The 13,042-nt window shown below is 47.4% G+C and overlaps 1 protein-coding gene and 1 long non-coding RNA gene across 14 annotated transcripts in view; one reads left to right on the plus strand and one right to left on the minus strand.

Annotated features, from left to right (window-relative positions):
* The window catches only part of Tpd52 (tumor protein D52), a gene marked incomplete at its 5' end in the record, with an annotated part of 81,286 nt that overhangs the window by 38,918 nt on the left and 29,326 nt on the right, over nt 1-13,042 (plus strand). For 2 of the 9 annotated variants that reach the window (NM_001429762.1, NM_001429761.1), the window contains 1 exon segment: nt 8,028-8,075. In NM_001429762.1, coding sequence (NP_001416691.1) covers nt 8,028-8,075 — 48 coding nt within the window. 9 annotated transcript variants of the gene reach the window in all.
* LOC147996173 (uncharacterized) lies at nt 4,867-10,693 on the minus strand. Of its 5 annotated transcripts, none has more exons than XR_015674341.1 (5): nt 10,602-10,693; nt 10,354-10,509; nt 7,985-8,091; nt 7,340-7,435; nt 4,867-6,758 (listed from the first exon to the last, which is right to left on the minus strand). It is a non-coding gene; the product is annotated as an uncharacterized LOC147996173 (long non-coding RNA). The 5 variants fall into 5 exon arrangements; XR_015674342.1 differs by having other exon boundaries at nt 7,990-8,091; nt 10,602-10,683; XR_015674339.1 differs by lacking the exon at nt 10,602-10,693 and having other exon boundaries at nt 10,354-10,547.

A 13,042-nucleotide genomic window follows, 5' to 3' on the forward strand; every position in this document is an offset into this window, starting at 1 on the left:
GGCAGAGAGGCAGAGAGGCAGAGAGGCAGAGAGGCAGAGAGGCAGAGAGGCAGAGAGGCAGAGAGGCAGAGAGGCAGAGAGGCAGAGAGGCAGAGAGGCAGAGAGGCAGAGAGGCAGAGAGGCAGAGAGGCAGAGGCAGATCTCCAGATCTCTGTGAGTTCGAGGCTACCCTGGTCCACAGAGCCAGTTCTCAGGGCTACACAGAGAAATGCTGTCTTGGATAACCAAACCAAACCAAACCAAATCAAACCAAACCAAACCAAGTCCAAGCAAGCAAGCAGCCAGCCACCAAACCAACTAACCAACCAGTCAACAAAATAAAACAAATTAGCTAGCCAGTCAGTCGATGCAGTGTTTCCTTCCCGGCGACAGTACTCCTTCATCCCTATCTTGACACACCGTAGCTAAGGTCTTTCCCTCAGACCGCCTGCTGCTCTGACCCCCTTCTCCCACTAGGGAGACCTCGAGGGCTCTGCTGTCTTGCTCTGCTTGTTGAGCTCATGCATGTCACCTTGGCTTCTCTTTCCTCAGGAGGCATCTGCCCTTGGTGTGTCCACTGAGGAGCACAGTAGACTTCAGGGTTGGCGCACAATCCTTGTGAGGACCAGCTTTGGTGCATGGATAGGCGAAGCTACTGTTGTGATGGAGGTGCTTCTGCTTATAGGAGGTTCAGACGGTGTCTGACAAGACTTCTGAAAAGAACGGCCTGGCTTGACTACAGCTGTTCTGTAGAAAGCCGTGGTGACCCAGATCCACTTGGTGACATCTTTGGAGGAGATACAGTGCAGACACATAGTGCAGGGCAGCATGGGAAAGCGACACTTGGGGTAGTTGCTTCAGGGTCCACCAATTCAAGTGGTCAACCACAGGGGCCTGTGGGGACACGTCACATTCAAACACAACAGCTCCGGTATGGATCCTGCAAAAATAATTTTACCATCTTAAAACTTCCAGGTACTCATCCTCCAGTCTCCCAACCCCTGGCAGCCAGCTGGTCAGGACTGGTTTTGGTTTGTTTTATGGTCTCTGTGGTTGCTTCTTGCAGTGTTGGGTTGTTACAGTATAACTGCTTCTGTCACTTAGCAGTGCCATTTACGGTCCCTTCATGCATCTGTCCATGGTTTGTTGGGTGGCCCCTTCCTCTCTAGTGCTCACTAATATCCCATGGTCTGCTCATTATTCTCTTCATTCAATCATTCAATCGTCATCCATCCATCCATCCATCCATCCATCCATCCATCCATCCATCCATCCATCATCCATCCATCATCTGCTGGCGGACATGACTAAAGCGATGATGACTGTAGGGTGGAGGCAGGTGTTGTACTCGTTCTGTTCACAGCATCTCTTGTCTTGGTGACACCCTGACCAGCTCTGCCAGGGTGAGGCTCCTCACAGGAAGTGTCTCTATAAATCTGGGACACTTTGATTCTTACTCGTGCATCTACTTACCGGAGTTGCTGCCGCCCGAACTGTTTTGTTCTGTCTGGTGATGTGAATGACTGTCTTGGTTCATTCCCTCCCCATCCCTTTCCTTCCCCTCTCCTTCTTTCTGTCTCTACATACAGCTCTGGCTGTCCTGGAACTCATTATGTAGATCAGGCTGGCCTTAAACTCTTCCCATCTCTGTTGTGATCATTTGGGTTTGGCTTTCATATTGTGGCAGAATGTATAGAGCCCATTACCTTCAATTCTAGCTGTGTTGCTCTGATTCAGTGGCAATTACGCTTTTGGGCAGCCAATACCATGATGTTCATCTGGGGATAAGGTCATTTTAGCAGAGAAATTTACAAAATCTACTCGAAAATCTCTATGTCTGTTAGTAGACTTATGTTATATTTTGCTATAGCAATACTCTCCAAAAGCTCAATGCTATGGACAACAATCTTTGCTATACATATCTTTTTCTTTAGGCTAGAACTTACTACCTGGTAGCTGCAGGGGAAGCTGGGTAATGTAGTTTTACTGTGCAGACACATGGCCATGTCTAGCTTCAGGGGATACTGGGTAATGTAGTCTAGCTGTGTAGTCACATGGCCATATTTGGCTCTTCAGGGGATACTGGGTAATGTAGTCTAGTTGTGTAGTCACATGTTCCCATCTAGCTGCAAGGGAACTAGCAATGTAGTCTGGCTGTGTGCATAAGAATAAGAGAATATTGGGTTAGTTGTTAGCCATGTTAAGTAAGATTATTAATACCAAGTATTGCCTTTGATGAATGATATGACTGCCAAGTTCTTGATACTTGTTTTGGGAAAGTGATTTTCTTTATAAAAAAATTATTACTGTGTGTGCATGGATGGGTGTCTGTCTGTGTGTGTGCCTGTGGAGGTCAGAGGACAACTTTCAGGAATTACTCTCTCCTCCCACCTTTATGTGGGTTCTGGGGCTCAAATACAGGTCATCAAGTTTTCAAGGCAGCATTTGACCTACTGAGCCAAATTCAGTGGTCTTTTCTTTAATACTAAGAAAGACCGCTGTAATAAATTAGGCCTATGTAATGTCTTCTGTTAGATAATACTCACTCAGTAAAGACCCTGTAGAACTGAGAGGAAGCCATAAATGTCTTCACAGTAATTAATGCAGGTATGGTAGTTAGATCCTTTTATGATGTCAGGCTCTGTGCTTGCTAGCCATTGCTTAAAGGTAATTGTTGCTGTGGCTTTGGTATCCAACTCTCGTTTTAAGAGGGAAAGGGTACAAAATGTGGAGCTGGATAAAATGTTTCTTTACCAGAGTAGTGAGTTCAGAGAGAGATGCTATAAAAAAATAAAACTTTAAAAAAAGGATTTATTTATTTATTATATATAAGTACACTGCAGCTGTCTTCAGACATACCAGAAGAGGGCATCAGATCTCATTACAGATCTGGACTTTCGTGACTCAGGTGGATCTCAAGCTCACGGCGTTGCTGAGTGTGGAGCGTGCCTTGAACTCCTGGCCCTCCTGCCTTTAGCTGTGGAGTGCTGGGCTTACAGGGAAACCCTGCACCAGCAGGCTGCCCTGTGGATGTTCTCAATGGCTGACCTCTGGATCTGGCCGGCCAGATTTCTGTGTCTGTAGTACTCACTCGTGTTTGGAGCAGTTCGCTGTGTCTCAGCTTGCTGGTGACTGCAGTTTGTGGTCAACGTTAAGTAAGTGCCCGCTGTTCTGAGAAACTCCTCCTCTCAAGCAGGCTCCAGTTGCCGGGAATAGCTGTGTAAGTGGCACGGAAGTTTTCCCAAATGACAGTTACGTCCACTGGCTCATTTTTTCCTCTCAAGCCTAGCAGTTGGAATTTTTGAACCCCTGCTGAGTTCTCTTTAAACCCAGCAAGTTGGAAATGTTCAGCTCAGGCAAACCTCTTTGTCTCCTGATAATCTCACCACAGAGATCACGATGCTCTCGGATACGCCATTAACAGACTTGGACAAGTTTTCACCCCCTTTTAATACGGAGCCGTTGTTCCAGGAAGTTTGTATTTATAATTCCAGACTCAGAGTAGTTACAGGGAGGTAGGCAGGTCCGTGCTCACCGCAGTTTGTGAATTGTTATTGTAGGAGGAGAATAAGCACACACCCTACGCCAACCCCCTCTGGCTAGAGTTGCTCATGTCCAGGCGAATCTGTGTAGACGGTGCTGGTGGACGGTGAGCACCGTCACAGGCCGGATGGTGTGCCAGTTAACAGTTGCAGTGCTTCAGCTCTAGAGTGTCCCCCAAGGCTTCTTGTGTTGCCCACCGCCCTGGGACAGTTTAGATCATCGAGAGTGTGCCCTTCAAGAGGAGCTTGGGACCCCAGCCATTTCTCTCCCTGCTTCCTGGCTTTCAGCTGTCAGCGGGGCAGCCTGCCTTTACCACTCACTGTCTTACTGTAGGATGTTCTGCTCCGACACAGGCCCACAGCGACTACAGCTAAGTCTACGAGCCAAAACTCTTTCCTCTAGAATTCAATCTCGGTCTCTTGTCATAGCCACAGGTCCCTAATATAACAATGGGCCCAGGCATAGACAGCGCATCTGTAAGTGAGAGTGATCACACTCTGATGTCCACACAGATATGAAATTACTATGACACATTTCCCACAGTGTGCCGCCCCCTAGTTACGTGATAAAGGACTGTGAAGTCAAGGCCTCCTCTTAGGTGGCTGCCGGCTGAAGTTGGGCCTGGCTGCTTCTCATTGTGTAGGGGTATGTGGATACTCACAGTACGCTTATTTTCTGAAGTTGTCTGAAAGGAAGTTGCATATGCTAGGCCCCGGACCTCTCAAGACTTCAGTCTGTCTGTCAGTTTTTTTGTGGTGCTGCATATCAAACTCAGAAGCGTGTGAAGTTGGCAAGTATTTATTGCCCACTGAGCCACACCCACAGCACTTGTTTTGAGACTGGTTCTCATTGTGAACTTGAGATTGGCCTTGAACTCTGCACCCCAGGCTGCTATAGAATCGTGGTCCCTCTCTGCCTCCAGAATGAAGGGATTGATCTTAGGCTGGTGCAGCCACACCTGGCCAAAGATGTGGTGTGTTCTCCCTTCGTTATAGGGCGGATTCTATGATTAAGTGTAATATTTAGTTAACATTGCTTTTAGTCCTTCATACAGATCGTTGTCACAGCCTCTACCTAGCTTTGACAAGGTTGATGCTTTCCTTGAAGAATGCTGCCCTGCGCCCCTCTAAGGGGCAAATTAAATAAATAACTGTGGCATTGGTTCCCTTTTGGGCAGCCCTGTACTCTCACCTTGAGGTGCCTTTCAGGGGCCTGCCACCAAAGTTCCTAATTTTGGACATAGTTTTCAAGTCATATTTCTTTACGTGACTCATTTATAGAGGGACTATTCTGACCCACTAGATAATGCACTAACAGGTAGACAGAAACATTTTTTTTTTTTATATAGTTCTTTGCCCTACTTACCTTTCTGCTTGTGAAACTTTTAAGGTGTCAGGCCCTGCACACATCCCAGTGCCTGCTCTTATTGGACCTCTGCACTGTCCTTGGGCGCCCTCTGCAGGCGCTGCTCTGCATGAGCAAGTGTCTGAGTTTGTTAGACACCTACTGCCTCTTGTGGTTGGTGCCTCTCACGAACTCTTTAGTTATGCAAATGTAGGTCCTGCTATGTGACCTGCTCTCAAAAACAAAACAAAACAAAACAAATGAACGAAATGGGTCAGGGAAGAGCAATGGCTGCTCTTCCTGTGAACCCCGTGTCACCACCCCTGCAACTCCAGTTCCGGGAATCCAATGTCCTCTTCTGGTATCTGTGGACACCAGGCATGCATGTGGTGCACAGACTTGCCTGCAGGCAAAACATTGATACACATAACATAAAAAGAAGAACATCTGTAAGGAAACTGTTTGATTACTAATTTATGAAGAATATTTTCTCGAGGCTGGAGAGCTGTCTCAGTAGTTAAGAGCTGTTGATTTTGTAAAAGACCCAGGTTTTGTTGCCAGCACTCCCGTGGAGGCTCACCACCTCCTTGGGCACCAGAAATGCATGTGGTCACAGATGTACATGCAGCGAAACTCTTACACACACAAATTCATAAAACTAAAAAAGCTGAAAAGGTATGTTCCACACTAAACATGTATTTTCCCACCATCACGTTACTACCTGTGTATACTTCTGCATACACACATTCTGTTAGCATTTAAGTCATCTACCCGGAAGGCCGTTGTATTACTTCTGTTTCCCAGTTATGTCTAAAACGAGCATCTTCTGTATGTATACTGTTTGTAATAGCATGTCGAGTAATACAACTTGATAAGCGAGTCAGATAAGCATAAAATCTAGAGAAAGGATCGGTAAAATATAGAGGTAAATCTATAGAGGACAATCAAGTCTGAGAAAAATTGTCTAGGACAAGTTAAGGATTAGTTCAAGAAGCTGGGCTGAGCTTGGTGGTACCAGCCTGTAATGGTGGTACCAGCCTGTAATGCCAGAACCCAGGAGGCCTTGGCAGGGGTGCTTTATGTAAGAGGCTAGCCAGTGCTATATGGTAAAACCTTGTCTCAAACCAAACCAAAACCACACCAAACCAAAACCAACAGAACAGCTGAGGGCTGGTGACACAGCTCAGTGATAGGCTGTGTTCCTGCTATGTGCAAGCCTGTGGCTTTGATCTGTAACACCCCAAAACCAAACAACACAGAACCTGGGAAAATCAAGTTGGTTGAAGCACAGTCAGTTGTAGGATAGTGGGAAAAGAGGAAGTGAGTACCCAGGTCTCTTGCCACTGGCTCCAACCCCAAGAGAAGGGCATATTCATTCCTTAGGCTACTGTAGCTCCATGCAGGGGCTCACATAGTGTGCCGCCATCCCTTTCCGCCTTCTCCCTCTGTCCTTTCCCAGTCTAGTCTGGTCACTGGTCTCTTTCGCCTTGGCAAGTGGAGGAACGAGTCCCTTCCACCAGCGGCAGACAGCTTAGGTTCTAGAGAAAGTCATTGTCTTCTGTTGCTCAGTGTGTTAGGAACGACATTGACTGGGGCTGTTCAGCTAGCTACCCCTCAGGCACACCTCTGAACAATGCTGTATGTCTGACCCACATCTGAAACACAAGAACAGGTAGGGACTCTGGTGGGCTTTTCTCAGAGGTCGTGGGGTAAGTACGTGGTCAGGAATTCTTCAAGGGATAGAGACAAGGGAGAAGATGGGCCACCCTGGGGCCTGCAAGAACACTCCTGGCAGATCGCAGAAGGGTGTGGCAGATGACAAGGGGAGGATTCGTGGCTCCTGGTGGACAACTTCCTTTGTACAATTGACCATAACCCATGTGAGGTCAGACCTGGGAAGTTTAGGAGAAAATAATGCAGATTTTGAAGTATTTTCCAGATAGCCCTGTGGAAATACCTGTCACCCAGGGCCAACTTGTTCTTGGACCAGTGAGCCCCACAGGAAAAAGACCTGCCATGCCCCTAGGCTTCCCTGTTCCCATGTTTGGATGGTCCTTGGGCCTTTTTGAGTGTCCTTTCCCGTTGTCTGTCTGCCTCTCTTGCACTGTGCACATCATCTCCAGAGGGGCCTTTATAGCAGTGAACTACCTTTTATTTACCGTCTGTCATTTCCATCTATCCATCAGTCCATCCATTCATCCACCCATCCACCTACCATGCAGCCATGGTCAAGCCCGGGCTACACGCATGACCGGGAAGTGCTTTCTACTTAGCCACACCCCTTCTCCTAATATTTTCTTTCTATGCTCTCTTTGCCTACTTCGAAATCCTTGTGTTTGTTTCTTATAAAAGTATATAGTAACTATAAAGGCTTATCATTCTGGCTCTTTTATTGGTTGGTTCCCAATGGTTGGTTCCCAAGCTACATTTTTATTTTTTTTTCAGCCCCCCTCCCTCGCCCTGTTATCCAGACCTCGAGCCTGCCATTCCAGGAACCGACCCACGCTCTTTCTGGGGCTGCTTGGATGTGTTCATCATCCTCAAGGCTGGACTGTCTGAACCGGTCTGCCTGCAGATAGGAAGGGGAAGGAGCTGGGATTCATAGCACTGGCCTGAAAGGGGCTTAGCAAGTAGACAAGTCAGACTTTTAGACAGTCACTTAGATTCTTAGCCCTCACATTTGAAAATAAGGCTGGTTTTATTCTCTACTGGTTATAAGCCCTGTCCGTATTCAGGGTAGGGCCAGCAGACGCTGTGGTGGGAGGCTGTAGCCATGAGGTCTGGCTGGCAGATGGGTGCTTCACATGTGCATGCCGGGAATGGAGAAGAGATGGGAGGAACCGGAAGGCCTTCTGAGAAGACGTGATGGTCTTAAAGGATGTACGATGTCAGGGAAATACAGTACAGCAATTTGGGTACAGGATGCTGCGTGGATGTCAACAGAGGCTTGGGGTGTGTCCGTGGGTGGCAGAGTAAGGAAACCTTTTAACAGCGGGGGCTCAGGAAGGGAAGCCAGAGGGGCAATGGGTGGATAGATGCCTTTGCACCAGTGTTTAGGCCAGGGACTAACTCTCACTGGGTCTTGTCAGAGTGAAGGACATCGTGGACTGTAGCAAACCTGACTTTTGAAAGAAAATGGAATTATTCTCCTTTCTGTACAGGGCAGTGGGAGTCCTCCTGTCTCAGCATCTCTGGTTCTGGGATTTCAGGTATGAGCTATTGCACCTGTTGGTGAAAATAAATTATTTCAATTAAACAGTGTTTGTAACTGCCAAAATCTTGGTATTGTTAAGAAGGAAACAATAGATGTTCTTGTTAAAAATAAATTCTCAAAAAGTTTAAATCCGACAAAGGCATTCCATAGAGTACACAAGACCAACCAAAAAGAACGGAAAGGAGAATCAGTCATAAATTGAGATGAATGTGGACGTCTTACAGATTTTGTACACTAGGCATACTCTGACAGTTTGCTAATCATTAAAACATTTTGCTTCTGGGGGCTGGAGAGATGGCCTAGGGGTTAAGATTGCTTACTGCTCTTACAGAGGCCCCCGGTTCAGTCCCCCAACTTCATACAGTGGTTCATAGCTGCCTGTTACTCCAGTTCTAGGGGACTCATCAACCTCTTCTGACTCCTGCTGACATGCACTCTAGCCCACACACATACAATACAATAAAAAGTTCAGCTCCTCTATTTCAGTGATTATAAATACATTCCCGAGATTATGTGATGAGATATGAAAAGGTAGGACACGAGTATAAGTGTTAATTCAGTTAGTTATTTTGTGTTTTTGAGATGGGGTCTCTCACTGTAGTCATGGCAACCACCTGTCTCAGGTTTCTGAGTAATGTGATTATGGCATGAGCCACCATGCCTGGCAAGGAAATATTTCCTCCCTTTAACTTAGTTCCACCAAGGGCCTGCAAGTGCTGTTGGGTCTTAGCAAAGGCCACGGAGAGCATGGGAAGGTTCTGGAGAGCTCGGGAAGGTTCTAGAGAGAGGCCTGGGATGGAGGAAATGAACTTGGTGATTGAAAAGTTTTACAAGCGAGCTCCTAGTGGCTCCCTTTCTGCCTGGTGGGTGTGCCAAAGGAAACTAGTTCTTTGTAGCAACCTCAGGGCCTGCATGACTTTGCTTAAACAAAGGTGCTGGAGCTCCAGGAGGCCTAGAGGGGATCACTCCAGGAGCTCACAGTGGCAGCTTGGGAGCTAGCTTCCAGCTGCTTCGTGTGTTTTCAGTGCGAGAAAAACATCATTCTTCCAAAAAGAGTCAGATTAAAAAATTTGACAGTTATTCAGATTCTGCTTTAGAAATAAGGCGATGATGGGTCTAGCTTTATTTTTGTATCATGCTTAGAAGGCTGGTTGCTAACACGGTGTGCCAAGCTCTCAGAATTCTGTGGTAACGTAGGGTGCAAGAAAAGTATCACCCAGATGGCATTGGCGGGGAGATTACTGACAGATAATCCTCCCTTGTCCTAGAAGATTAAGTCTGTCCTGGCGAGGATGTGGTCAGCTGACTGGTCTAACAAAATTGTATTTTAAACAATCTTCCTGCCAGTATCTAGTGTTTGTACATCTAAACCCGGCTGGGGAGTGGGGGCCCTCCTTTGTTTACAGAGGAAAGGCCACTCCCTCTGCCCAGGTTGTTCTTTGTCCACTGAAATTAGCAACAGGTGGTGACCAGGGCCCTCCTAAGGGTGCTGGGAGGAGTCACTACAGATCTGCTGCTGAGAGCGAAGCCACATCAGGGCCGGAGCTGGGCGGGACTTTAAGCACCAGTTCCTTTCCTCAGCCGGGCCTTGGCCCAGGAGTCCCAGGCCTGAGGAGCAATTGCAGGCTGCTGTAGCGCCATGCTCTCTGCCATCACCTGGCATGGATTGTAGAGATATGGAGCTGTCTGATGATTACCAGTCCCCGTTCGATTTCGATTCCGGAGTGAACAAGAACTATCTCTACCTCTCTCCGAGCGGGAACGCGTCGCCGCCTGGCTCACCTACACAGAACGTTGGTAACTATTGATTTTGTGTAGTTAGTTCCGTTCACTCTGGTCAAACCCAGGAGTGACCCGGGGTTCTTAGGTTAGTGTGAAGGCGTGCCCAGGTGCCACCGTGCGCCTACGACCTGACTCAACATGGAGGGGTAGTTCTTGGTTGTTAACTATTTAGCGTGGGACATTGGATTTTAAAGTTGGCACCATTTCTGTGTATGCAGTGACGGTAGATGACAATGGAGGGGTCTTGGGTTCAGATAGCGTGTACAGTTTTAAAATCTGCCTAGGTTATGTCTTTCTTGGTAAAGGGCGCTTAAGCATCCAAAAATATTCACCTCATCTGAGGGCCTGGTGAGTGTGATCTAATGATATCACAATTATCAAGCTGATAATTGATCGGCCTGGACTTCCCTTGGGAAGACCAAGAGCCATTTAGACAAATAACCTACACCACCGAGTTTCTAGAAAGGAAAAGTAAAGACTCACCACCGTACCTCTGGAAGCCGTTGTCTCTGGTGTGAGGCACGGACCTGTTCACAAGGCGGGAAGCTGGCTATGACAGTCCGAGTTGATAAGCAGGGCATCCCTGCATAGGGTCCAGCAGACATGGGCACAGCCTCACTCGCCGTCAGCCTGCGGTCCCCTATTGCCTGCCGAGGAGAAGAGGTGGCTCAGTGAACTCCTCTGTAAGGAGTCAAGGAAGCAACTCGGCTTTCCCAGAAGAAGTTAATCATTTCCTTACTGTGAAGACTTGGTTACATTTTGTTCTTTTTAAGCAATAGAGCGTGGGAAACCTAGAAGACAGTGAAGGGCAGACTGTGGCCCCTCCTCTCTAAGCTGCCAAGGGTTTGGGTGTTTGCAGAACCCAGGTGTGCGCTGGGATAGCGTGCTTCAACTCGATACAGTAACCAATAGCATGCTTCAACTCCACTAAGTAACCGCCTTTGAGGTATGGTCTGGATTTTCAGAAACCGACAAATGTTGACAGGTACAGGCTAACACTAGCCTCTAGAAGCTGGCAACTGTTAGTAATGTCTGCTGGGAGATGGGCATGGGGAAAACTTTTTTTCTTTCTTCTCATTTTCTCACTTCTCTTGCCTGTGACCCATATGGGCCCTGGCCTTTCCCGTTACCCAGCACTTAAAAGGAGGGAGGACCTAGTTCTGACGTGTGGATTCGTGTGGATCAGAGCAGGGCCCACAGAGGGAAAGGTGGAGCTGTCAATAAAGCCTTGAGAGTGGCCAGTGTGGCAGGCGAGCAACCTCAAGGCTCCCAGCAAGGCCTGGGAAAGACGCCCTAAATCCTTTCATTCTCACCTGCTGCTCTTCACCCCCCACCTGCTTTCCTAGTTAAGGGTGTGGCCACCTTTCAGTATTCTGTCAGAACAGAGCAGGTGAGGGAGCCCGCTTTTGGGTGGTGGGATTAAGGAAGTCTGTAATTGAAAAGAGGGAGGAACCTGGAACTTCTACTTAAAAGTTAAATCTGGAATTTGGCCAGTGTGAATTCCCTGCCCCTTTCTTCCCTTCCACCCCCTTCTCTCCCTCCTCTCTCACCCTCTCTCTGGTTTTTCCAGACAGACTTTCTCTGTGTAGCCTTGGCTGTCCTGGAACTCACGCTGTAGACCAGGCTGGCCTTTAACTCAGAGATCCAGCTGTCTCTGCCTTCCACGTGCTGGAATTAAAGACACATATCACCATTACCTGGTCAGTGTGTTCTTTCTGAATAAGCAGGTAGCTTGTGCAGGCAGAGGACTGACGCCAGGAGGTAGCCTACTCACAAAGGCAAGGAACACGTACCTAAACAAGAAGTATCCTTTGGATTGTATCCAAACACCTTCAGCCATCATTGGACAAAGGTGAAAGCAATGAGGCTCTGTTGGTGTGCAGATAATCTGAGGCAGGTGGTGGGGCAAGTGAAAGGGATGAAAGTGGTTTGCAGTGTGTGTACCTGTCTACACTTTGGTACTTCTCTACTCCATTTTTTCTGTCGTGCTCAGCAATCCTCCTGCTAAGTGGCTTTTACAGTTTAGTTTGAAAACTCGAATATGTGATGTATGTTGGCATCTGGAATACAGGCCTACGAAGTTCATGTATCATTTGAGGCAGGAGAATCATGAAGCCCATGATGCTGAGTCAGGAAGGCTAGTTTTGAGACCAGTCTTGACTGCAATAGTTAGACTTTGTCACAGACTTTCTTCATCATCGTCATCATCATCATAACAACCATAATAAATGTAAATAAAGCAAAGCAGATGGTGGTTGAACTGTCACAGGAGGACACCTCCTGGTCTTTACAGATGTGAGCCTAGATGTAGGAAAGGTGTTTGGTGTGCCCACGTCTGGTTAGCCTAGCTGGCACTAACAATCATTTTTCAATTCCCAAACCAGTGGTTTGCTTTATGCTGTGCTGTGCATCTACACAGGGCCTAGAACATGCTACCTGTTTGCTCCCTCACAGAAGCTGGTGACAGCCCTTACAGATCAGGCCGATCATCCAAGCATGTCTTTTCTGGTCAGGGATTTTACTGTTGGTTTTGTTGTTTGTTTTACTTCGTTTTTAAGTGCCACCGGGACATGGATGTTGTATTCCATTCTTTGCGGTGCCTGTCAACACCATCTGTATTAAGTTGGCAACCTTTACTATCCTTTCCGTTCTAGGAGCCCTTGTGGGGTTACTCTCCTAGCGGCTGTTCATTGTGGTAAATTCTCCAACCCAAATAAGCCCGTGCAAAGAAAACACAACTCACACAATACGAATACAAGCTGCTGCCTAGATTGGGCAGAACTAACACTACACTACTTTTATTTCCCAGCTATGAGATCCATTATAACCTATGGTTTCTCTAGGCCATGTGCTTCTGCTCCATCTTCCTTCCACCTCCTCCTCCTCCCCCTCCCCCCAACTCTTCAGCTCCTCCTTCCCTTCCCCTGCCCAGTCACTGGCTCTCACCTTTATTTTACAAGTTAAAATGGGGAGAAAGTTCTGATGAAGTCACCTGAGTAGTGATTCATTCCTTCTCCTAGGCAGCCCCCTCTTTTAGGGGAATTAGCATCAAATATAAACAACATCAGGGCAACCCTGTGGAATCTCTTCCTCTTTGGAATTTTCCTGGAAAACTCAGGAAGATACAGGCCCTTAGCACCCTTGGCTTTGCTGGTGACTGTGGAAATGAACAGTGCAAAT

Source organism: Rattus norvegicus, chromosome 2 (assembly GCF_021556685.1).
Source record: "Rattus norvegicus strain SHRSP/BbbUtx chromosome 2, alternate assembly SHRSP_T2T, whole genome shotgun sequence".
Taxonomy (NCBI): Eukaryota; Metazoa; Chordata; class Mammalia; order Rodentia; family Muridae; genus Rattus; species Rattus norvegicus.